Source organism: Mixophyes fleayi, chromosome 1, assembly GCF_038048845.1.
Source record: "Mixophyes fleayi isolate aMixFle1 chromosome 1, aMixFle1.hap1, whole genome shotgun sequence".
Lineage (NCBI taxonomy): Eukaryota > Metazoa > Chordata > Amphibia > Anura > Limnodynastidae > Mixophyes > Mixophyes fleayi.
This window is the reverse complement of record NC_134402.1, coordinates 44,430,667-44,458,298: the sequence shown is the minus strand read 5'-3', so window position 1 is coordinate 44,458,298 and position 27,632 is coordinate 44,430,667. Positions and strand designations below refer to the sequence as shown.

The window sequence follows — 27,632 nt, the reverse complement described above, 5'->3', positions numbered from 1 at the left end:
CAGGGCACGTAATGACTGGGATTCACAGGGCACGTAATGACTGGTACTCACAGGGCATGTAATGACTGGGATTCACAGGGCACCTAATGACTGGGATTTACAGGGTACGTAGTGACAGGTATTCACAGGGCATGTAATGACTGGGATTCACAGGGCACATAATGACTGGTACTCACGGGACATGTAATGACTGGGATTCACAGGGCACGTAATGACTGGGACTCATAGGGCATGTAATGATTGGAATTCACATAGCACATAATGACTGGGATTCACGGGGCACGTAATGACTGGGATTCATGGGGAACATAATGACGGGTTCACGGGGCACGTAATGACTGGGATTCATGGGGCACGCAATGACTGGGATTCACAGGGCACGTAAAGACTGGGATTCGCAGGGCACGTAATGACTGGTACTCACAGGGCACGTAATGACTGGGATTCACAGGGCATGTAATGACTGGGATTCACAGGGCACGTAATGACTGGGATTCACAGGGCACGTAATGACTGGGATTCACAGGGCACGTAATGACTGGGATTCACAGGGCACGTAATGACTGGTACTCACAGGGCATGTAATGACTGGGATTCACAGGGCACCTAATGACTGGGATTCACAGGGCACGTAATGACTGGAATTCACAGGGCACGTAATGACTGGGATTCACAGGGCACGTAATGACTGGTACTCACAGGGCACGTAATGACTGGGATTCACAGGGCACATAATGACTGGTACTCACAACACATGTAATGACTGGAATTCACATAGCACATAATGACTGGGATTCACGGGGCACGTAATGACTGGGATTCATGGGGAACATAATGACGGGTTCACGGGGCACGTAATGACTGGGATTCATGGGGCACGCAATGACTGGGATTCACAGGGCACGTAAAGACTGGGATTCGCAGGGCACGTAATGACTGGTACTCACAGGGCACGTAATGACTGGGATTCACAGGGCATGTAATGACTGGGATTCACAGGGCACGTAATGACTGGGATTCACAGGGCACGTAATGACTGGGATTCACAGGGCACGTAATGACTGGGATTCACAGGGCACGTAATGACTGGTACTCACAGGGCATGTAATGACTGGGATTCACAGGGCACCTAATGACTGGGATTCACAGGGCACGTAATGACTGGAATTCACAGGGCACGTAATGACTGGGATTCACAGGGCACGTAATGACTGGTACTCACAGGGCACGTAATGACTGGGATTCACAGGGCACATAATGACTGGTACTCACAACACATGTAATGACTGGGATTCACAGGGAACGTAATGACTGGGATTCATAGGGCATGTAATGATTGGAATTCACATAGCACATAATGACCGGGATTCACGGGGCACGTAATGACGGGTTCACTGGGCACGTAATGACGGGTTCACTGGGCACGTAATGACGGGTTCACGGGGCACGTAATGACTGGAATTCACAGGGCACGTAATGGCTGGGATTCACAGGGCATGTAATGATGGAGATTCACAGGGCACGTAATGACTGGTACTCACAGGGCACGTGATGACTGGGATTTACAGGGCAAGTAATGACTGGTACTCACAGGGCACATAATGACTGGATTCACAGGGCACGTAATGACTGGTACTCACAGGGCACGCGATGACTGGGATTTACAGGGCACGTAATGACTGGTACTCACAGGGCACATAATGACTGGTATTCACAGGGCACGTAATGACTGGTACTCACAGGGCACGTAATGACTGGTACTCACAGGGCACATAATGACTGGTACTCACAGGGCACATAATGACTGGTACTCACAGGGCACATAATGACTGGTATTCATAGGGCACGTAATGACTGGTACTCACAGGACACACAATGACTGGATTCACAGGGCAGCATTGACATGTAATAATTGGAACAATAGAGTAGATAATTACACTAATACTTACATTGCTGTTATATAACGGACACAATGAACCCACACATCCCACTAACCACGGCATATTTTAAAACAGTACAATACGTTTTTCTTATTACTTATAATTTAACGTTTTCTTTCTATCTAGACTATTTTATATTTTGCTGAAAAATTATATTATTAATAATTTTGGAAGCAATGATAATAGTACAATTAGAAAAATGAAATAAAGATGAGCTTTTAATTTAATTAGATGGTGCATTCTACTAAATTGACTTCTTCTCTATAATAACCTTTGACTTTTAATATTACAATGTATTACTTACCAGTAATTCTTCTTTTATCCTGTGACTTGTCAAGCAGGTACATACATAGCTGGTGTATGAACACTGTAATGTTTATTGGGTCTTTTTTTCAGTACGTTGATGAAATATCTGACCGGATTGAAATGATCAATATAAACCTGAAAAATATTGTTTTGCTGGATGAAAAAGGAAAGAAGAATTTAGAAGATTTTAGTTCCATGGGGATTGATGCCATAGATTTTGATGCATTTTTAGCAGAGGTATTTACATACTTAGGACACTACCTCTCTCCCTACCCTTCATACCTTGTACGTATCAGTTAAGCTACATCAGATATACACCACTTTACAAATGTCCCAGTTGTATGATATCACTCCCCCCTAACCATTACCATGCTATTTATACCTGAAATTATTTTCAATTAACAACATAATCCATTTTCAATAAATGATAAAATGTGACTTACAGTATTCTAAACAGTTGTTTTACTTTTCAAACACAAACATTGGAAGATAGGAACTTTAAATTTCTCAAATCTAATTTATAGGTGGGGAAGACCAGTACAAAGGTTGATCTCTTATCATTTGCTAATGACTTGGAAGGAAATGCGGACATGTTGGTAAGTCTTATTTTTGACTTGTTTTTTGGTACATTATTTCATTGCAAAATTTGATGGAATGTCATGTGTATCATTTTCACTGTGATAATCCTCATATAAAGGCAACAATATACACAGCACTTAATAGAGACATATTTCAGGCTTGCATGCAATCTAATATTTGGTTTCTAGGATTCCAAATCTAGGATACAAAGAACGCTAAGAGCATATACACGTTGGCATAAAATATACAAATGTAGATAATAATTTTAAAATTATGAACTATTTAAATTTAAGTTAATATTCTACTTATTATAGTTTAGATTCTTCCATTGGAGCAGAAATAGAAGTAGGGGTGAAATAGTAGTTTAATTTATGCTTGTGCCCAATGTGCAAAGATGGGAATACACCTAATAAATACATTGTGAGTGTAACAAGGTATATGGCTGATCCCTTTCTCTTTTCTTTCCTCGTGTATTTATCACACTTATATTCTAACCAGCTTGGGGGAGATGTACAGATGTAGCCTGTCTTATTAAGTCATGTTATTTATCTTTATCCGGATGCTGGTGTTTCACTTTTATAACCACAGTATGATGCTCTCATGTGATTATCAGAAAATATCATTCTGATGAAAGGATATTAGATACTTGGAAATAAACAGTAGGCAAAGTAAACACAGGTCTGTCCTGAGACTAAACCATTAAGCAATTTGTGCAGAGTAGATGGAGTGATTGGTCTTCATGTGCTGTAGATATTCTGTGCTCAAGAGTGTTATGATCCAGGTGGAAAAGATGAGCACAGTGTCCTTTACTGCTGAATACAAGACATGGAATCCCGCTGCTGAGAGTGAGATGGTTCAAAGTTACTTATTACATCCCAAGCTTTATACCTGGTGACTTGTAGTAACATGTCATTAATTGTCACCAGTCAGAGGGGAGCGTGGGTCACCCCCACCCAGACACATTATGACACCCCCACCCAGACACATTATGACACCCCCACCCCGACACATTATGACACCCCCACCCCGACACATTATGACACCACCACCCAGACACATTATGACACCCCCACCCAGACACATTATGACACCCCCACCCAGACACATTATGACATCCCCCTAGACACATTATGACACCCCCCTAGACACATTATGACACCCCCTCCCAGACACATTATGACACCCCCTCCCAGACACATTATGACATCCCCCTAGACACATTATGACACCCCCCTAGACACATTATGACACCCCCTCCCAGACACATTATGACACCCCCACCCAGACACAATATGACACCCCCACCCAGACACATTATGACACCCCCACCCAGACACATTATGACACCCACCCAGGCACATTATGACATCCCCCTAGACACATTATGACACCCCCCTAGACACATTATGACACCCCCTCCCAGACACAATATGACACCCACCCAGGCACATTATGACACCCCCTCCCAGACACAATATGACACCCCCCAGACACATTATGACACCCCCCTAGACACATTATTACACCCTCTCCCAGACACAATATGACACCCACCCAGGCACATTATGACACCCCCTCCCAGACACAATATGACACCCCCACCCAGACACATTATGACACCCCCCAGGCACATTATGACACCCACCCAGGCACATTATGACACTCCCCTAGACACATTATGACACCCCCCTAGACACATTATGAAACCCCCAGACACATTATGACACCCCCCTAGACACATTATGACACCCCCCTAGACACATTATGACACCCCCACCCAGACACATTATGACACCCCCTCCCAGACACATTATGACACCCCCTGCCAGACACAATATGACACCCACCCAGGCACATTATGACACCCCCTCCCAGACACAATATGGCACCCCCACCCAGACACATTTTGACACCCCCTCCCAGACACATTATGACACCCCCTCCCAGACACATTATGACACCCCCACCCAGACACATTATGACACCCACCCAGGCACATTATGACACCCCCTCCCAGACACATTATGACACCCCCTCCCAGACACATTATGACACCCCCACCCAGACACATTATGACACCCACCCAGGCACATTATGACACCCCCTCCCAGACACATTATGACACCCCCTCCCAGACACATTATGACACCCCCACCCAGACACATTATGACACCCACACAGGCACATTATGACACCCCCTAGACACATTATGACACCCCCTCTAGACACATTATGACACCCCCTCCCAGACACAATATGACACCCCCTCCCAGACACAATATTGTCAGGCCGTAGGCCTATGGATGCTTGAAGTGGAGCAAACACTAACCGGTATTAGCACTACTGATCTAACAGGCGTGGAGTCTAACGTGCCACTGGTGTTCACCAGGGACCCCCGCAAGGAGGTTTGGACTTCGCTGCACAGGGCACGCAGGTCGCGGTCCTATCAGTCAGTCACCAGTGTAGTGTAGTGTAGTCAGACGGTCTGGGTCACAACAATCAGGAATATCAGGTACCAAGGGTAATCCAAAGGAAAAGTCGCCAAGCCGAGGTCACAGAACAATATGGGTCACACAGATAAATAGAATGGTCGTCTAGCCGGGGTCACAACAGGTAATCAGCAATAGCAGGATACTCAGAAGGATGTAGAAGCACGGAAGCCTGGAACACTGGTAGTGAACCTGTTACTCTGGCACCCTAATGGCGCCAGAGACAGGTTTAAATAGGGGTTAGGATGACCTGATTGGCGGTCTGGAGGAGGCGGTCCGGGTGGAGACAGCGGCGTCCCGTTGCCTAGCAACGGGACGGGAAACAGGGCGCATGCGCCCGAAGATCCAGAAGTGCGTGGACTCCCGGAGCCGCCTGACAGCAGGTCAGACGTCCATTCCCCGTCTGACAGGAGATCAGCGGTGACGGCGTCTGACAAATATGATACTCCCCAGACACATTATGACACCCCCAGCCCACTGTACTTACCTGTGCTGTGCTTGAGCTGCTGACATCCATCAGAGTGAGCAGGAAATCTTGCGAAATTTAGAACTCCTCTGCTTGCTCTCCAGGATGTCACACTGTCCGGGGACCGGGATCTGACAGCTCAACCCGGCTCCAGTCCTCCCTCCCCCTTCCTGTTCACACAGTTGAAGAAACAAAGGTTATTATAAAAAATATTTGCCAGGCAGCTTGCAGGCACCCAGCCAGGCCCAAACCCCCAGTCCTCCCCCCGCCCTGCTCTCAGCATCCCTGGGCATATTTCCACTGGAAAATTTGTTGCCGGTCCTACTCCAACCACATTACAGAGCAGGATAGACTGACCGTCATCATCCTAGGTCTAAGCTATAAATCCTGTGAAATGTGAATTTATAAATACAGTACAGAATGTCCGAACAAATGCAGAACGTTAAGAGTTTATTGTCAGAACTTCGCACCTCTGCAAAACTGTTTATTGTGCTGCAAAGCTCAGTCAATGTTACATTCTGAAGCAACTTTGCTCATCTCAAGGTGCAGGTGCCATGCTTCATAACGCAGGCTACATCTGTATCAGTTCATGACTTATTCTATTTGCAGCTTTTTTCTTGTTGTCAAAGCAACTTAAAAGGGTTATGTCACTCCATCTCCTATTACTGCTCTCGCGGGGGTCCGGGACCCCAGCTTGTACCTGATTGCAGCCGCAGTCACAGTAAGAGGAGATCCAGTACTTCTGATGGTGGACGGGCATGGCTGTCATTAGCATGCTGTGATGGGAGGTGTGTAACTAATGCAGGACTGGATTGAATTGGCATCAATTCCTGTTCATTCAGCTGCTGCAGCCCATCATAGCTGTCATCAGGGCCATCTTAACAACATTATGGGCCCCGGGCAAAGCAGTGCACCGGGGCCCCTAGATATAGATATATAGATGTATACGGATACAGATATAGATATATATATATATATATATATATATATATATATATATATATATATATATATATACAGATAGAGATAGATAGATGTACTTGCTCAGTGACCCTTGCAGGTTTTTTTTTGCAGGTTTTTTTCTTTTGCAGGATTATTTATTCTCATTAAGAGCCTAGCCTATGGGGCCCCCTTGCCCGTGGGGCCCCCGGGCAGCTGCCCATCGTGCCCAATGGAAAAGATGGCCCTGGCTGTCATCTGTCCTTAATTTCTCTGACAGTTGTAGGCTTATCCTGTTTTTCAATATTACAATATTTGTAATGTCTTTTATCCTGTTTTATTATCTCTTGATATTTTCTAAGACATACAAAAGATACATTTTATTACATTTGATTATTTAAAATGAAAATAACATTCTAATCAATTCTATTAATCCTCCCGGAAACGGCGGCTGCAAGCAGGGAACGGAGGGTGGACAAACCCTTTAAGCTTTTTTTGTTTATGTTGTTGATGCTTTCAGAACACAGAACTAATGTCAACATTATCCTAATAATCCTCGGTTTTGTAAGCCTGAGGGTTATATACAACTCTGGAGATTGCAGTAGGAAGACTCAAGTCACATGACAATTTTTTATTGAATGTTTTGGAATATTATACATGACCAGAGTCAAATAGCACTAAATACATAGCCCACATTTACTACAATATTTATTTCTGCTGCAGTTTATTTGACATGAGAACTACCTTGAAAAAATAGCCATATATAGCCTGGATAATGTAAACATTATCCACTTTCAGATTTATCTATAATATAATAACTGCTGTATCCATCGAAATACATATGTGACACACATGATATTTACATGTTGTTTGTAATAATCGCAGCTATAATAACAACTGTTATGATAGAATTAATGTTTGTTACTAAACCTGCTTTGAAAAGATGTTTTGTCTTATGTACAGTGCAGTGTATATCTAGCGTTCTAGTTTTGTAACTGTTACACAGCACTTTTTAATTTTAGCAGTTTTAAATGTCTGTGTTGAAGTTTAACTTGTGTTATAACAGCTCTGTGTTCATCTTCCCCATTGTACAGAAATAACTCCATGTCTCAGAAACCTTTCTATTTATTTCTAGCCAAAAGGAGCGTTAGGAAATGCGTTAAAAGGACACGCTAATAGTATACGGATGATACATATTCAGCAAGTTGTACCTATGGAGCAGACAATGGTAAAACAATAAGAAATACGGGTGTGTGCGATATAATGTACAAGATAGTTTCTCTAGATGCGTAGATCTATAATGTAACACTAGCCGTTAGATCATGGATTTCAGCATGCAGCCACAAATAGACCGGATGTTTGCGATACTCCTACTGGATGGGGTTCTGTCACTGTGTCCTATACAACCAATGTTTAGTTTCCTTCATTATATTACAAATCAGTTCTATTTAAAAGACCAGTATCATAAACAAATTAAACATGTGCATTTTCCTACCATCAAATACATCAGAATATTGCTATTTGTTCTGCCAGTTTCTAATACTATCTATCTATATCTCTGTCTCATATCTGTCTATCTCATAATTATCTATCTATCTATCTCATATCTATCTATCTATCTATCTATCTATCTATCTATCTCATATCTATCTATCTATCTATCTCATATCTATCTATCTATCTATCTATCTATCTCATAATTATCTATCTATCTATCTCATATCTATCTATCTCATATCTATCTATCTATCTATCTATCTCATAATTATCTATCTATCTATCTCATAATTATCTATGTCACATCTCTCTCTCTCTCATATCTTTCTCTCTCTGTCATATCTCTCTCACCTTCATATCTCTTATCTCCATTTATCCATCTCTCTCATCTCTCTCTGGGGTCTATGCATCAAGCTTATTTGGCACTTAAACGATGTGTAAACTACTGTTTCCGCATCTTTTAAGTACGTTTCCTATGCATTAACTGCCTAACGGAGGAGATTTCTGTGAAATCTCCTCCGTTTAGGCAAATACCTTGCAGCTTCACAGTCCCCATAGATTACTATGGGGACTGTGATGTTCTGCAATGCATCATGCTTTGATAAGCTTTGCATTGTGCAGACAGGTAACACCATGCCAGGATGGCGTTACCTGTTATATCCTATGGGATTCTGCTGAAGCCTCTCTGGCTTCGCACAATCCGGTATATGTTAATGCAGTGCGCATGCGCACAGCACTTCCTCCTATCACTGGCAGCGCTAGGCTGCTGGTAAATAGGAAAATTAGATTGCAGGAGAGTGATCACTTCGCCAGGGCTCCCAGAGTAGACCCGGCATGATGCATTCAAACGGTGCATAAATATGCATCACTGCAATGTGCAGCGATGCATGTTTAGTTGCACCACATATTATTGATGCATAGATCTCTCTCTCTCTCTCTCTCATATCTCTCTCTCATATCTATCTATCTCTCATATTTATCTATTTCTCTCTCATATCTATCTACTCACAAAATACTTGATTTCATATTGAAGCTACTACTAGATGACACTAAAATGATTCTCACTGTTTGTTATGTGTGGTTTTCACTCATATTTCCAACCAGTATAACAATTTTATGATTCATTGTTACTGAAACATTATTTTTCCAAAAGTGAAAGTCAAGAAAACCAGGTTTAAAATAACATTGAGGGATTCACCCAAATAAAAACTTAAAGTAGTGTAGTGTGTGGATGGACCCACACTTATCAAATGTTCGCACACTACGCAGAATTTGGCGCTGTCTCAGCAGTGCGTCCAGCTCCTCCAGCACTGTGCTGTCTTCCTCGTTTGACTGGCACTTGATGCAATGTCCCTTTTTTAGGGATGGAAATGCCACTATGCAAACTAGTGAAAGACAGTATCAGCGACGTATTGTACACCCATATGCAGCTGCCGAAACGGTTAATTTAAATCTCGTACTTGTAATTCTATAAACACACTTTACTTTCCCCTCTGGTGTGTAATTAATTCCCTAAAATTTTTGATAGCCTCTTTGCCTACCTCTTTTTGTGTCTTTCCATCACACAATATTCCTCAGAGGTTTTAGGTGTTCTGGCTGATAACAGTACATGTCTCATCAAGGATGTGTACACTGCTGCAGGTAGTATGGACGGCTCTCTACATTGTTCATGAGTTCAGGAAATGGTTTAATGGTTTTAGTCTTAGGGCTGTAATGTGATGCTGCGTGCTGGTATGTATGAGTGTAATGGTTTGCTCAAAGCTATGTGAGTCGTAGAGCAGATTAACTTTTATTTCTCATAATGATTTCTTATTCCTCCTCTCTGCATTTCAAGAAATATGTCAAAGCCAGGGTAAGCATAAGTGGCATGTTAAAACTTCACGGTGTCTGTGGTGTTCAATGTTGTTTGAGATATGGATAAGTAACATGTAATTCTATTGGTACTTGATGATATATGTCCAAAAATTAAATAACGAATGAATGCCAGAATGAATGCCAGCCGAATGTTCGGCCTTGTTGGGGGGTCAGGCAATGGACACACCATATTGCAGCACCATAAGGAGGACAGTGGCTGCTCCATGCACGAGGGCACTACCTCTGTGATGCCACTGGTTCCTAGTGAATTGATAGGCAGCACATTCATGAATACTGGCTCACGTTGTGCGAGTTGTGGACTTGTGCGACTGATGCATAAAGACACTTGCTATCCATCGCCCCTTTTCTGCTTACTCTGAGCTGTCATCATCCCACTTCTAACACCAAATGTGAGGACCGCACGTCCTAGTGGGCTCCTTGAAATCAACTAGGTGGATTGATGCAACAAAAATGCAGTTTATTCCATAGATGTTACTACAGAAGGGTGGATATACAATCACCAGACAGATGCATTTCCTTGTGGGCACAGCGTACATGTGATGGGAGCGCAGTTCCTAGTCACTAATCCACGAACACACAATACAGTCAAAAGACATAGATTATATACCCTTCATTATTCCCACGGTGATGGAGGTAACGGTGGGTGGATTAGGGTGGTAGCCATTTTGTGATAGGTGGGAGATTGATAATGTCTACCCCTGAGTGTGCTCCTCCATTGGTTCCTTTGGGAGAAAGTGGGTGGGAGTCTAATCCAGGGTACTTTATACAATGACTTTCTTGGCCAGATGACTCGTATGAAAGCATTATAGTTACATACGCTAATTATTTAACCCAGGGATAAGACTTGTTCTGTCTTATCCCTGATTAAATCCTCCTAAACTTAACTGGTCTAATTTATATAACAAGTAGCATAAATACGACATACAATAACATTTGTTACCAAACACATAGGAACAACAAAAGACAATAAACTAAGGCAGCGATAAAATGACATCTCAGAGTACACAGACGGAGCGATGGATCATAAGTGTCTTTCTGCATTAGTCGCACAAGTCAAAAACTCGTTTACAGACCACAGTATGGGTGCCTCTACTTTGATAGGCAACGTGTGCAGTGAAGTAACATGGCATTCGGCTATGTATGACACTTTTGCTGTAGAAAATATTTTATACAGTTAAAGAGAAATTGTCACATTTTAGATAATACTTATCTAAAAGAGTAAAAAAACAAAATTCACAGTATTTCTGTACACTCCCCTCTCTGAAGAGAACATAGGAAAAAGGCATGACCTTATTGCAATTGCTGGGACTATGGCCAGGAGTTGTCCCTCCGTTCTGCACTGTTCTCACCTTCTTATGTCAGCAGGAAGGCAGCTCCCAGGGTAGTGCAGATTGAGGGAGCGTAGAGAAACATGACAGCTTGTCTTTATAGTTAGAAACTTAAAGGGAGACTAAAGCCAGAACTGATGTACCAATTTTAATATAGCATAAAAAATATCATTTGCAAGAGAGACATTTGACAACCATGGTAAAGAACAGAATATTGCCATGGAGTAAAATGCAAAATCTCCCTATCCTATGTAGCTTTTGGGTTACTCCTTTGACCGATCCAGATTCTGACAAAATACAATACATGACTTCTGGAGAGACAGCAATGGTGAGGGAGAGTCATTATGAAAACCTTATATCCCAATGGCTGCAATTCTGGAAACTCTACAGCCAATCTGTGGCTCATACACCCGGACGTTAGAAATAAACGACAAACCTTGCATTTTGTCCTCACTTTTAAGGGTGTTAGAAGAGTTATGTTACTGAATGTCTCTGCACTATGTCTATGACAGAAAGTATGAGTAATAATTTTACTTAGTAGAACAAAATCTGCTTTATGTATGTCATTATTACTAAATGACCTACTTGCATGTCACCTTTGTATTATTTGTATGTGAATGATTCCATCACCAATTTTCTATCAGCACAAACATCATTATGGGGCCAACAAAATCCTGTTATGTTGTTAATGGCGTAAATTGTTTTCCAGGGTCTTTTAAATCAGAGTATTAAATTGCTACAGAGGACATCGTTTGATATTGAGGTACGTGAATATTTGTGACAGATATTGTGACATTTCTTATAGTTTGTATACAATTGTTCTAAAGAATAGCGTCAGGGTGGTGCAGCCACTGTGATGTCAGGAGGGGAGGGGGGCCCGACACAGGGGACCCTCCATTTCCTCAGTTCTCCACAGAAGATGCCCCATCCCTGCTCTTATCACAGCAGATCAGGGGGCCTGGGAGGTTATAGCGTTATCTCGCCCCACTGCTTAAACTTTGCTATGGGGCCCAGCGATACAGAGTTCTGCCCCTGCACACAGAGAAAGAGAGACATATATATACAATAACATTCTCCTGCATGCCTTGCTATACCTTTGTAATATTGTCAATGATCCCATTAGAACTTCCTTGGGCTGGGTCACTGAGCTACCTGTATTAACTACAACATGACTATAAATACAATAATTGTATTGTATGGTTATTATGGATTACATGTTCTGTCACACATAGACCATAACAGGAGGTCTGGAATCATTCCACCACAGTTCTGTGTCCTGGAGTCTACTTACTCCCAATGACAGAAAAGTCAGGTCATTGTAATATCAATGATAAAGTTGTCTCTTTATAAAATAAAATTGTATATGCCTTACAGATATATATGATGTGCCCATTAAATGTTCCCTACTAAACATTGGTGTCTTCCGCTGAAGTTGCATTTCCCATAATTATATTCAGACAACGCTTTCATACAGTGTTGTTTGGTTAATTTTCAAACAGTCATTATCTAATCGGAAGCTCGTATTTTCAATACAGCAAATATCCCTTATTTCTCTTGACGTCCATCAGTATTCATATCAATAAAGCAACATATAACCTATTATTAGACAAAATATTCTATTTTTCTAATCCAAAGTTTGTCATTTAACAGCAGAAGCTACAGAAATGTTTCCTTATTAATAACCTTAAAATATACAGCATAGGCAAACCGAGGGGGAGTTTCCTAGTGTCTGGAAACCCCCCTCTACAAATCCTGAGTTTGCCCCTGTACAGTACATCAAACTAAAGATGTTCAGTTATAACTGATGCATAAATCTATTTTTCCTTCCAGGGAAAGGTATTGGATGTAATCTCAGCAATTGATGCAGCTCAGATGTTAATCAATAACAATGCTTCTTTAATCATGAAGCAGGTAAGTTATTCAATGTATTTGTCCTCTTGAGTAATAATGATGGGTATTTCTTTAAAAGATGGATTCTTAAAGGGTTTATCCATCTGTAGATGACTTTTCTGGTATGTTCAATATAATGATCTGCCCCTTATTACTACAACGGCCCATGTGAATTCAGAAAATACGGATGAATAAAACATGTATGATAAGAGTAATAGAACAGTGAGAACTCTGGAGTGTAGAGACAGTTATTGAGATTGATGGACATAAGTATATATAAATTCTAAGGGGCATATTCAATTAGCCACAGAGTTCGGATGAACATTGCGGCTGCGCATTTTCTATGGTAATATGCTACCGCAGCATTACAGATTTCCCTTCGCAGCCCTATGGAGGGCGAAGGGAAATCCGCGTTGTTGCAGTAACGCGGCGTGCCTTAGCGCTCTTTACGGAGGCACTCTGCACTTAATTAAATATATGCCCCTAAATGTGCAGATCCAGGGAAAGGAAAAATAAAATCCCCAGAAGCACGTAACAGTTATTACTACCTCCCTTGTAGGAACAAAAGAAAAAGTGAACAGCGCAAGGAAAAATCTATAAATTGTACAATTAATTATAAACTAGGTGATGGACGAAGAAAAAAATGAAAAAAACCCCCAATAAATTAAATAGATAAACAATTTATTCAAATGATTGTAATAAAACCAAATTGCGCTTATAGAATTAATACATAGACAATATATAAAAAAGACCGGTTGTACCAGTGGAACATTGATCAGTGCTAAAAACTGCCGTTTGCATAAAATTAAGACTTATCTCCCTTTGATAAATAGAACCCTAAGGCTGGGTACACACTACAGTGTTTTCAGCAGATTATCAGACGATAAACAACTGATTGGCCTGATATCACAGTAGTGTGAACGATTATCATTCCAAAGCACATGAAATCGTTGATCAAGATTTTCAAACTGAACTAAAAATCTCGTTCAGCAACAGAACAATGTGGTTCAAATTCTGTATATACTTTGGAATGTAATCTTCTCTAATGAGAAACTTGGTCATAAACAGGGAGAGAATCTTTATCGAGCCCACCACAAGTACACTACATATGCACAGACACACACACATACAAAGATTGATACAGAATCTCACACATTCTTTCTGAAGACATTTCATGTATTATATGTATTGTTCAAATATTACCCAATACATCCTCTATTTAATTAAAACTGTTATTTTTTTTTGCTTGAAACAAACTACATACTAATTAATTAGCTTTGTAATGCTAAACATGGATGATGAAACTTGCAAACCGATCAATTACTTGTTTAGACTCAATACTAGCTTGTTTTCCAGCACTGAACCTTGACCAATAGGCCATTTAAAGCAGTAGTCCTTTTAAACATGCATCTGCTTCCTGCTATCCTCCAACAAATAATTATCTCATTTTCAAAAGCTCTCTGTCTGGCAAACACAAAAGGCTGCTAGACACAGTCAGTCTGCTACACAGACACAGGCTCAAAGCTCTCAGCATGTCATGTGATGACAGAGGGGGAGAAGGTGGAAGTCAAAAAGCCTTTCTACTCACTACATTATGTGCCAAGTGTCTGTGGTTGCCATGGTGGTCCAGAATCATAAATCATTAATAACAGCCAGCAGAAAAATAACTCCAGGGGAAATATCAACATTCTTCTTATAGCGTGCTACAGTGATTTTTAATGAGATTTCTGCTTTAACTTTTCTGTACTCCATCCTCTTTCTGCTAGCCGGGTGAGGAGTGGGGGCGAGAATGTGTGAAATAGAAGCACAGACCAAGTAATACAAATTAAATATATTATTAATTTATACTAAACCTCGGGTCCACTTGCTTACTTGACTTGCTTTAGGTCTTCAAAGACAAGGTCTGGAACCTCTTATTTAACATGGACTTTTGTTTTAGGAATCGAAAAAGTTCATGGATACAGTCATCAGCTACTTCGTTCAGTATGTTCAGTGGGTGAGGGACTCTGTAAGTAACTGCCACATTTGTAATGATTACATGTTAATGTTCACATTGTATAGTACACAATGTATTTATGAAGTCATGTAAATAATATCTGTATGCAGTAGGACAGCTTGGGAAGTAACAGGAACCATATGATCCTTGCTATTTGGAAATGCATTAAGTTTAACAATAAGTAGGGATGTTAAAAAAAGTTACCTTGGAGTTCCATGACCCGTATAATAATGGTCACGAAAATCCTTGGAGACTGCTCATAACCTTAAAATTACGTAGAGGTACATTTAGAGTTATGAACAATGCAAAAAATAGAGCAGATTTGCCCCTGAACAACCATCCTCAAAAGAAAGGGGAGCAGATGCATTCGTTTTTGAATGCAGGTAAAATACTGGCTGCATATGTAAGTAGCACACAATACTGGACAGCTTTCATGCAATCTGTCTGAACATTTTAAGTGTCTCCGTTCCTGCAGTGCCTCAGGGTTATGCTAAGGTGTAACTTTGCTCCTTTATTTGCTTTATTCCTAAATCAAAATGAGACGATAAATGTTTAAACACTAAGGGCCTGATTTTGAGTTAGGAGCAAAGCAACGAAAAGGAGCAACTTTGCTCCTGGACAAACCATGTTACAATGCAAGGTGTACAAGTTGACTTATTTTTATTTTTTTTTGCAAATAAATGCAACATGGTTTTGCCAAAGTGCAAATTTGCTCCTTTTCTTTGCTTTGCTCCTAACTCAAAATCAAGCCTTAAGTATGGATGTAATCACATAGAATGTCTGAATATTGATGATCCCCTATGTGTTTGTAGTTTATAGTGAATAACATACCCCCAATTGTTCATTATAACGATATAAGAAGTACCTTGGTGTCTTGGGCTCTTTATGGAAGCACTGTGGCTTCTGCTATATTTTAGGATACATTGATACCTATAAATATTTTTTTCTGTTCAAAATGTCTCTGCATTGCCATGAAAGCAATTTTAAATGTAAGCACAAATGGCATTGAAACTGTCTCTTAACCATGTTGTCCCAAAAAAAAACATGTTTGTGTCATTTGTTTATAACCAGAACACCTTAGTAGTTGTCTCTTACTATGCGTCCTCTAACATCCTCTTTTCGAGTGCCTACGAAAATGTTTTCTGTAGACAAATTGCAGACAAAAATCTCCATATTTCATATAAGAATGTGTTGTCTTTAATATGCAACTCATGGTTGAATTTTAAGTACAAATATTTTTTCTGTTGAATGAAAATGGGAAGCTGAAAAGTAAATGTACAAAGGGTGTATTCGGCAAACATAGAAACTCAAAGCCTAGGTGCATAGTGATACTCTCTCTGACTCTCTCTGTTGTCTCAATGAATCCTAAACCTACAACTTTCCATCTGATTAACATCCTGCTCCCACAGAGAGTGAAAGATGCTTTTGTTTTTCACTAGAACTGTGAATCATTGGTTAGAAGAACACTTTAGTGGAACTTATCTAACACGTACCTAAACATTTTATAAAGCAGCCTGTCCTACACATGGCAGGGGCGCACTCAGGATTTTTAGGGGGGGTACCCCCACCCAAAAAAAAAAACAGCGAGAGAGCGCGGACATCTCCGTTTCAGCAGCGCTGTACTATACAGCAGCCGCGGCGCTGTCAAAGAAGCGTCCGGGGCGGTGCTGTAGCCGCTGCTGTTTAGTGCAGTGCCGCTATGTGGGGCACTTCGTTAGCGGAGGGGAGGGGTTTCTGGAGACCCAGAAACCCCCCCCCCCCTGTGTGCGTCCCTGCATGGGGTGAGCTTTTTGCTCTGTACTGTCCTAACTTACAAATGCCAGGCTGATGACAATGTGGGTGGTGGGAGGTATAATAAACCTGTCCTGTCCAAGTACCTGTTTGATACACTGTAGTCATGTATTCAGAGGGACAGTTCAAAATAATGTATGTTTTTATGAAGCGGTAGTATAGAACTGTTGGTGTGATAGAGGTGTAGAGGGGTAAGATTGTATTATTTCAGGGTGTGTGTGTGTGTATAGAATGTATTTTATGATGACTAATGTTTAATAGTGTGGGTGGCAGCATAGTGTAGGTTGCGGCATAGGTTGAGTGCATTGAAATTTGTGGGGTGGCAGTGTAGTGTTTGTTGTATCATAGTGTGGATGTCGGCATTGTGGAAGTTACAGTGTAGCCTAGGTTGTAGTATTGGGTGGGTGGCAGTAATCTGTGGGGTGACAGAGTACTGTAGGTTGTAATAAATTGTGAGTGTCAGCAATGTATGGATTGGCAATGCAATGTAACATATAATAAATTCTCAATTCAGATGAGACAGTCCCGATTTTAGGGGATTGTCCCTACGTAGGTTAGCACCTGTGACAGCCAAACATGCTTACACCGTATAATCGCTGAACATTGCCTGCATCAGTCTGACATTCAGCTGTATATAACCTTGTGAGAAGTAGTGATCGTCAGTCATCATACATGAACACAAGCAAAAACTGAATAAGCAGAACACAGTCCACAGAAACCTTTCTATACATTGTGACCAAATACTAACATATGAAGCCAGGCGATAGTGTGCAGTCATAATAAACTGTGTGCTGAGATTGCTCAAGTAGAATAGATTCAGGGATATAGTTGTGATAGCACTGGTGGGAGAGTTGGCGTAATACGTGTAAATAATGTTACAGTGAAGGATAAAGCTTCAGGTTGCTTGTGACAATTGGAATGGAACTGGGTGAAGAGTTTGGATAATAATCGAAATAAGGTCAAAGTGAAAGTCAAAGCTTGATGTTGGTTGTGACAATATGGGGTGAGAGATGAGTATAACTTTTGCCACAGTAAAGGGGTGTAGAGATTGCACAATGGGGAAAAATAATTTTACATTGTTTTTAATGTGTTTATTTTTACAAGGGAGCCTATTTCAGATCTCCTCTATTATTATTTTTTTTAAAATTCACTATATTCCCGTTCCAAAAGCAGATGTCATCCACAGTTAGAAGCAGGTTGCACTGCATCTATCAGTGCTGAAAGGCATATCTTAAGTTAATACCCTTGCAACAGCCTGGGCTTCTTTACACTTTGGGGAATCCCTGATGACAGAGAATTTCCTCTTATTAAAGTAGGAATAGACTTCTGCATTGAACTGTACAAAGTGTTCATTTTGAACCCTATGCACAGCCATTGAGTGTCCAAGAACCGTAAGTAGTGTTTATTGGCCAACAAATATATCACTTGTAAGTACAGTAACACATCTTTGTTAGAAAACAAAAAAAAACCAAAAAGTAAAATATAAAATTAAAAAAGTGCCAGTATTGAGGGAAATGTAAGTTGACAGTTGAGTAAGTTGCATACAAATGCAGAGAAATATATTTTTCCGTGTAAAGTAACTTAGAGACCAATTTATCAAAGGGTGAATAGCCCTGTTGGTGGCGGAAATGAGTAGCACTAAGTCCGGCACAGCGGTAAGTTAACTCTTACTGCTCTGGGGCAGTTGGGTAACGCTCAGCTGCCTCTGTGCTATGTATGTGAATTTTTGTATTGATTAAAAATTCATACCACTGTGGGGCTGGTAATAATAGACTTCTTAGTCTCACGTGCTTTACTAAACATAATTATATACATATATTTTATACTATATATGTAGCTTTTATTATGATAGGATTTCATTATATGTCATTTTTTTAAGACATTTGAGTGTTTATAAGAAATCTTGGAAATAATTTTAGTGATTTTACACTTAATGCTTTAGTAAAGTAAGTTCTTGATGTTTCACACTGTAGAGTGATACTGTTAACTGTATTTTACATATATATCTTGGAGTACTTTCAGTCAACTTCTTGATGTAATCCTAGCGTGTGTCTACAATGTGATGAATGTCAGCTTGCGTGACTTATGGTAACTTGTAAGGTAATTCTGTTATTCATGGAAATTAGAAACAGCCATCATGTACAATAGGTTTAGAATGTCATGGAGGATGTAAATCAGACAAGGATGACAAAGAAATGTAACGTTCTCACACTAAGTAATAATAATCTGTTTTATCTTTATTTCAGATAGCCTTGGACGTTGCAGGATGCAAACCAATCGCAAATGTTGTAGATACTGCTGTAGATGTGTTTTTATGCAGCTGCATAGTGGATTCAGTGGTAGGAAATGTTCTGTTTTCTTCAACAATATTTATTTACACTTTGAAATATTTCTAAATCACTAAATCTAAACTACAAGTTGCACCAAAATGTTTGATGGTGTATTTAGATTTGCAGTGCAGTTGAATGCAACCTACTCTGTTACCAGTAGAGGCTCCGACCCCATCTGCTCATTCACAGCCCCATTTGAGCGGCTTTATGGGCGGGGTAAAGTGACTGTGTGGACCAGTAGCTTCCTATTGGTCTGCAAAGTCCGAACCCTTCTATTTTGTATTTAGCAGTTAACTTCAAAGAGACTATGTTATGCATTGCCATTATTCTCTGTGGGCTTGTGGCAGTGGTCAGATTTGATGATCTTGTTTCCTCTTTTCACATGCAATAAAAGGTCATGCTACCCCCCTGCCTATAGCGCTACCTAATTTATTTAATATTAGAGACCCAGAGAGTCTGAAGCTGCAGTATTTTATTGTAAAATAGGGTTTCACTTGATTTGAGACAATCATGTGATTCTCACACCCATTCATGTGCCCTCTTGGGCCAGGTGCTTCAGTGCCTCTCAGCCAAAAACAGTTATTTCAGACAACAGGTTTCCAAACCATTCGATTGTGCAATGGCATACAAAGTGTTTGTGTCATTTTCCAACATCCTATTAGGTTTAATATATTTAAAATTTCATACTGAATATGTTGCATATTCATGTCATGCCAATCTGGGGAAAAATTTCACGAGTAAGCTCTATGGACTGAACTATTTCTATTATTTCTGAAGTGCTAACAATTTTTAGTTTACATTAATTAGAAAATGATTTCCTTGATTTTTCCTTATATTACCCTAGGTTATATACTACACTTCTTAATACACTACTGCACCCATAGGTTTCTGAAAACATGGTGATTCCACATGGTGTTGCCAAGCAATAAAGTGTAACATTGAAATAATTCTTGGTAACGCGTAATGATTCAAAGTGACCACCCTTCATGTTAACCTCCAGCCCTTGCCATATCACAGTAAGTAGAGGAAGCTCGAAAAATTTCTAAATGGTTCGAAATTCAATCAAGTTGAACCAGTTCAGTAGCCACAAACAATCACCACCTGACCCAGATTCCAATTTATAGTTCACAGCTCATTTGAAGTTCGCTGTTCACGTTCTAATGAGAGATTCTAAATATTTTTATTTTTTAAACACTATTTGAAAAATATTTTTATATAATTAAAAGGTATTTTAACTTTTTTTAACAAAGAAGACTGGAGGTACGATTTGAACTTGCACCATCGGTCGCTAACTCAATGAAAAAGTTTTACATGGTTACAAGAAAGCCCAACTGGAGTTTGCCAAAAATTCATCTGAACAAGCCAAATTCCTTCTGGGAGAATGTCCAGTGGACTGTTGAGAACAAATTAGAGCTTTTTGGTAAAGCATATCGTCCCCATGTTTACAAAAAGCCAACCGAAGAATAGAAGACCTTCAGTACAGTCAAACATAGAGAAGGTTCAGTGATGCTTTGGGGAAAAAGTGCAAGGGCGCCAATATTTTGGGGCACTATTGTATATTATACCATATATGAATATATGGATATAGATACATAAATCATACAATATATACAGACGTAGGTGTACGTTTTTTTGTGCAGGTCTGCAGTATGAAAATGTGTATGTTATACAAAAAAAATATTTAAAAAAGATGATGGGAGCCCCTATGTATCAAAGATTACGCAATTTAGAACCTGCTGACATGTTCTCTTTAATTATAATGATTTGAACCAGTTATCATCCTGTCTTAATATTTAAATTTACTGTGCAGAAGGTTTAAAATAAGTGAATAATAAACTTAAACATGTAAGATTTCCATTTGGAATAAAAATGATTTTCCTTCCTTCTTCAGAATTCCTTCTGGTTTGGTTTAGGAGGTTCTACAATATTCCTTATTCCTGCCATCATTTTTGCTGTCAAGTTAGCAAAATACTACCGTAGGATGGACACAGAAGATGTCTATGATGAGTAAGTACATAAATACATTTGTAAATTATTGACTGGTCTTATTCATTTCAAAATAGGTTGATCCTCTCCCAGAAGTTTATAAATTAAGTTGAGCAACACATTATTCAAAAGATTCAATGAATGCAAATTTGATATGTAACTGAACTATAGCACTACCTCCCAAACATCTAATTGTTTAATTGGATAAACCAGATTTTATTCAGTGCTACGATGAATTTTCCAAATTCATTACAAGTTTATTCACGTCATTTGATAGGACAAGTTCTAATGACCAGAAAGTTCAGAATTTAACAAATATTTTTCAGAATATTTTATTTATTCTCCTATTTCCCAGTGACTGCTATCTACCATTGTCTGAGAAGTAATTCACAGTCACTTCAGTGATATTTGGTGGTAACTATGGAAAGTGAGCTGTTTTACTTTATGTATTCCCCTGGCATTAGAATAGAATCAGACATCAGTAAATAACATTATTAGTCCACCTAGTGTCTTATTTGTACTTGTAATGATATTGTATTTATTAATGAGGAAGGTATATTTGGGGCTTTAGCCTTATATTTGTCCTATGTATTTTTCTTTACTTCATTATACTGTATGGTATGTTTTTAAGGGAGTACCGCTTCTAAGGTACGTGGGGGAGGGATGGTGGAGGGCATGCCCTTGTCCTTTTATCTTCCATACTCTATTGGGACTGTGGAACACAGAGTAATAACATTAAAAAACAACACATAAGCCCATCTTTACTAATAAAAACCTGTGGAGAGCAGCAATTTGGGGAATCACCTATCTACGGGCAATAAGATTACTGTTAAGATCGCATAAACGTTTTTCCTTTTTGATGGACAATTATACCTTACTGGAACACAGTACTGCCTGCTTTGCCAATTGAAGACGTTTCGAACTATAGAATGAACTTTATGGATGGACACTAACTGTATAATTCGACTAATTTCAGCAAAATGGTATATTTTACGTTTGACATTGTAAACACTATAGAGGTAAAGATTTAACTGTAGTTACAGGTAAAAGGCACATTATCAAAATCTTCTCCACTTCCACTTATTAACCTTTACTCACCACATTCCGATATCTGCGCCTTAATCCCAAACAAAATAAAAATTCTCTGTTCGTTATTCTGTAGTTGTTTTGGACAATCCATTCCAATGTTGCACTAAATGCACTAGCACCTGTTTAGACACGGATACTGTATTATATCGAATGGTGGCTCAGTGGTTAGCATTGATTCCTAACAGGATGCTCTCTGTGTGGAGCTTGTATTGTTCTCCCTGTGTTTTGCGTGGGTTTCCTCAGGGTGCTCATGTTTTCCTTCTACAGTTCATACTCATACTGGTAGGTTATTTGGCTTCTGAATAAAATGGATCCTAGCGTGTATGCATGTGGTTGAGAATTTAGACTGTAAGCTGCAATGGGGCAGGGACTGATGTGAATTATTAAATAGGACATCAACTGAGCCTGTCCATACTGGCAGCCTCACCGTCTGCAAAATATGTAAAGTGCTTTGAGTCCTATTGAGAGAAAAGTGGTATATAAATAATAAAATCATCATCCTCAAAATCATCAGAATCATATTAATAAAAACAGTTTGAGCTCCTGATTGACTGATATGCTTTATTCATAGTTATTGTTAAATTTAAAGCGTTTATCATGCTTTTCATATTCTGACCATAGGACACATTGTTCATCCAATATCAGCTGCAGAAACTAATGGAACAAATAGCTGATATCAGCAGTTCATAAATGCTCCGATTATTCCGGTTATAGACTTGCTTCAATTTGTTTTGTTACACTGATATACAAATTTAGACTTTAATACAGTATTTATTAAATGACTCTCGCACATGTTTGGATTGTAGACATATTTAGCCTGGCCAGGTAAGAGTTTGTGTTTCAGCAAAACGTTGATGGCTAGTACGAATGAATGCAGTTTGATTATAGGCTGTTGATTCGTGACATCACTTCTAGTTCACAGCTTGTAATATTGTGTTTATTTGTGCACATTGAGTGCTAACATTCTCAGAGGTTTTAGAGAAGGAAGAGACAATGATGGCGGAGGGGCATATACTAGTTTGCTTTGCGCTCTTGGATTTTTGGTACCCGTATGTACTGCTTTGGTAATGAAAAAAGCAGGATCTGAGGTTACAGTTACAGTTCACATAACTAATCTCTACAGGCTTTATGTTATCTTTATAGTTCTCTGCTATGTAAACCAAATGTACCTTGGTGTTTGTGTAGCATCATGCTATAATTGGTAGAGTGGTAGAGAGAACTCTGTGGGAGTATAAAGCTAATCTTTGTCTTCCTAGTGCAACCATCACAAATCCTGATGTTTATACTAACAATATATTACAGAATATAACAGCCAGGGTTGGATTTCGCTATAACAGGGAGACTACAAACCCTTCTATAGTTAAAATCAGCCCCAGGCTTAGTGAGCATGTGATGGTTTCCACTATAACAGAGAGACTACAAGCATGTTGTTCTCCAGCTATAGTGAAAACCAGGCTGGTTAGTGCAAGGCTGTTACCTCTTTGGAGAGGTGGGTGCGAGGGTGCAAAAAATAACGTGCCATTACCCCTGGCTGTGGGATTAGGGTAATTAACAAGATTGCGAACCAAACTTGGATTGGAAACTTTACCAAACCAGTGGTCCCAGTCTGGTGGAACTGACTGTGATATATTATACCACAAGAGTAAAATAAAATAGACACACACAAAATTTTCAAATAAAGTTTAATTAAATGAAAGACCCCTCCCCTCAAAACTCTCTATCACCATTTTATTAAATTAAAACAAAACATCTTTCTTGATCCGTAATTGGACCAAATGAGGGGGGAGAAAACAAAACAAAAACCTGAGAAATCATCATAATAAAATAATACAATCACACACTCAACCAATGACCACAGCCAACCGATCAAAGTTGGGAATAACCGGGACCCCTCTCCAGCTAATCACAAGCAGCCAGTGTTGGAAAATGCTTTTGAAAGGCTACTGGTGGGTAATCCTGGGAATCCCAGCTGTGATAAAAGGTTTGTAATGTGTGGAAACATTTTCATGTTTTGTTTTTCCCATTGAGTCTATGACGGATCAAGAAGAAAGAAAAGAAGATTTTATTTATGTTGCCTCTGTTATACTGTAATGGTTCAGAAAATCTGGTACTGATTGTACCCATAATTTACCACCAAATATCTATGTATTAGCGGGATAATGTTTCAAAAGAGAGGTTTTTCTCTAGACTTTTATCTGATTGTTTTCCTTAACTACTATGAGATATTTTTGTTTTTTCAGATATAAATTTAAGATTCAGATACCATTAAATCTAACACTGTAGATTTGAAATAAGGATGAGACCTTCTTGTTTTGTCATTAATTGGTCATTAAACATCACATTTGATGTAATAGGAAATGTGTAACTTAAATCTGTATATGTAACATTTCCAATGACCTAACACACAAGTGTCTTTTACATCGTCTCTCCTCTGTTCCTTTTTTCGACAAGTGCAAGGAAGAGATCTGAATACTTACTCAGAGATAATTGCACTCTATGAAGCAACAGTGGTACAATACATATAAGAGATCTACCAAAGTAGATGACAGTGTAGCATCCATCCTATTTTACCTGTTCCTTTTCTGCCAGCGGCACGTGCACGATAGTGGCATCTACAGAGATTAATGAGTATACATTTCGCCTATGTTCAACTGTTAAACCAAAATAAAACGCAGGAGGGAGATTTTAAATGACACTCGTGTGAACATGGGAACAAGGGTAGGACAGTGTGCAGGATATAAAGCTTGTTGTCCTCTGTTAGAAGAAAGTTTAAGCTCTGAAATATACCCAGCAGTGTGTTTCAGCCAGTTACAGAGATGATGTCAGGTGTGTATATATTTAAGTTATAGGGGGGATTCAATTGGCTGCATTACTCCGGAAAGTAACGCAGCCTGAGCACTGTTACCGTTCATACGGTAATTTCAACCCGGATTTCTGATCGCGGTTCCCAGATCCCCGAGCAAAAATCAGCGTTACATATTGCCGTACTAACGGTAGTAGTGCGCAGGTTGTGTTACTTACAGGAGTAACGCGACCAATTGAATTCCCTCCTAAGAGTCTGAATATAGTAATTTGGAAATGCACATAACAGCTTTTTTTCTGCAATGTTGCAAACATGTTATATTTACTGATCCTTTATAAGGTACATTCACTCCTACAGGCCTAATATTATTCTTTGATGGCCAATGTAAATTGTGACAAACACAATTATTATTACTATATTCTGGTTACTATCACAGTCATAGGTGTTTAGGGCTCTGAAAAGGTCTTGTAATTTTCGGTAAATGATTTTACCATTTCATCACAACTTTTCAGCATATTGGTAAATATATTGACTTAGAATATTGGAGAACTTGATCTTGGTGATGTCATCTGGTCTAACTAGGTTTTCTTCTCTCATCTACAGTACTTCTGTTTCAGGGACTTGGCATTTTACTTTATGATAACTGTTTTTACCATTGAACTTCCAATCATGCCTGTTTGTTTTGTTGATATTCACTCTCCGAGGACCTTAACCTTTCTAACTTACCCATATTTCTTGCATTTTGCATTCACTTATACAAACAACCCATAATGGTTAACTGGAGTGTTAATAGTAATATGGGTACCTGGTGCATTGTTCTCAAAGGTGCTTCTTGCACTTAGGGTTAGCGTTTATTAACCAAACAGAACAGTCAAGGGTTAAACTTTAAACCCGCTAACCAGCACAAAATAATTTTTTTTTTGCATACCTAACTGATTCAACTTCTTTTAAAGTAATTTTCCCTCTTTTTATATCTTGTAGTGTTGAAACTGTCCCCATGAAAAAGTAAGCTTTGTATGTTATTTTCATGTTTTTATTTTTATATATATTTTTTTGGTAATCTTAGCAGAGGGGCAATCTTGTATTTTGTTATACTTTTAATGTGTTAGTCAATGCCAGGTGCATTTATTTTTTACTTGTATGCACGCCGTAAGATTACGATAACATTCCTATATTTATTTTTTAATAAATATTAGGGGTTTTATTGCATGCCATTTTTTATTATCCTTTTATTGTCTCACAGTGTCGCAAACATATAATATTTCACGTCCAGAGTTATTTTATATTTACACATTTCCCCCATTTTTTTTTTTCATGATTGCATCTATTTATTTTTCTCATGCAATTGTTTTATTACAGTATGGAAAATGGTAATAATGGTTATCATAATGAGTATTTGTATGGTATACGCAATCCTATAATGACAAGGTAAAATATTTTCTTCACATAGACAATTATTGATGCATGCTTTTCTTTTATTTGCATGACATTGAGATTGCCACAATGGCGGTCAGCATGAACATAGTGTAATATATATTTACCCCCATTGTTTAATTTAGGAATGCACATATTTCTGGTTAATTACTTGGAAGTTGTAATGGAAAAGCCTTAGTTCATCTTTTAATTACAATCTGAAAGAAAATGTTTGCATGATTTTTTTTTTAAGATGTGTGCATTTTTTTTGATCTGATTGATGTGAAATTGCATTGAAAAATATGTTGATGATGTGAAAATAACTTGATTGCCTGTTTATTATTTAAGATAACATTTTTTTTGAGTAGGACTGATGTTTTAGTGCATGCCTGTTATGGTTTTATGCAAATGAAGCATGAGAATTTAAAGAACGTGTGGTAGATTGATAATTTGCCTCTCTGTTTGTTTTCTGTGCTTTTGTATGAATTACAAAATTTATGAAATATTTGTACATATAATCCGTTAAAAAAAGGTGGCTCAATATACTATTATACCAGTAGTTACTAAACATATAAAAACTACTTAAACTCACAGTAGACATTTCAGTGTCAGTGTCAATGCCTTCTGTAAAAATCTGCCTTAGATTATTCATTTGATGACATTTAAAAAAGTAAATTGTTTTAAAAAATATTAGTAATAGAGCATAATTAGATATGATCTTATGATCTAGTACTTCAGGGGGGTCAATACCAAGGAATCAGGGCAGGAGCCAACAAACTCTGCTTAATGTTGGTTTATTTTCTCTTACTGCTTTAACTGGCTTTTTGCATTTAACACGCACAAAATAAAAAAATATATCAGTCCTTTGACCAAAACATTTTATAAAATGATATTTTTAATTTGCCCCCATGAACA

General features: G+C 39.0%; 1 protein-coding gene across 14 annotated transcripts in view; it reads left to right on the top strand.

The window, feature by feature from the left end:
• PROM1 (prominin 1) overlaps nucleotides 1-27,632 on the top strand; it is a 176,116-nt gene that overhangs the window by 144,428 nt on the left and 4,056 nt on the right. For 4 of the 14 annotated variants that reach the window (XR_012687505.1, XM_075194685.1, XM_075194687.1 and 1 more), the window contains 11 exons: nucleotides 2,337-2,483; nucleotides 2,771-2,842; nucleotides 7,855-7,947; nucleotides 10,051-10,068; nucleotides 12,129-12,182; nucleotides 13,250-13,330; nucleotides 15,249-15,317; nucleotides 19,343-19,435; nucleotides 21,318-21,433; nucleotides 26,286-26,309; nucleotides 26,664-26,732. Coding sequence is in view for 12 of the 14 variants with exons in the window: in XM_075194685.1 (XP_075050786.1) it covers nucleotides 2,337-2,483; nucleotides 2,771-2,842; nucleotides 7,855-7,947; nucleotides 10,051-10,068; nucleotides 12,129-12,182; nucleotides 13,250-13,330; nucleotides 15,249-15,317; nucleotides 19,343-19,435; nucleotides 21,318-21,433; nucleotides 26,286-26,309; nucleotides 26,664-26,732 (836 nt within the window). In the remaining 2 variants the exon portion in view is untranslated. The other 10 variants (XR_012687512.1, XM_075194692.1, XM_075194690.1 and 7 more) reach the window with 6 other exon arrangements.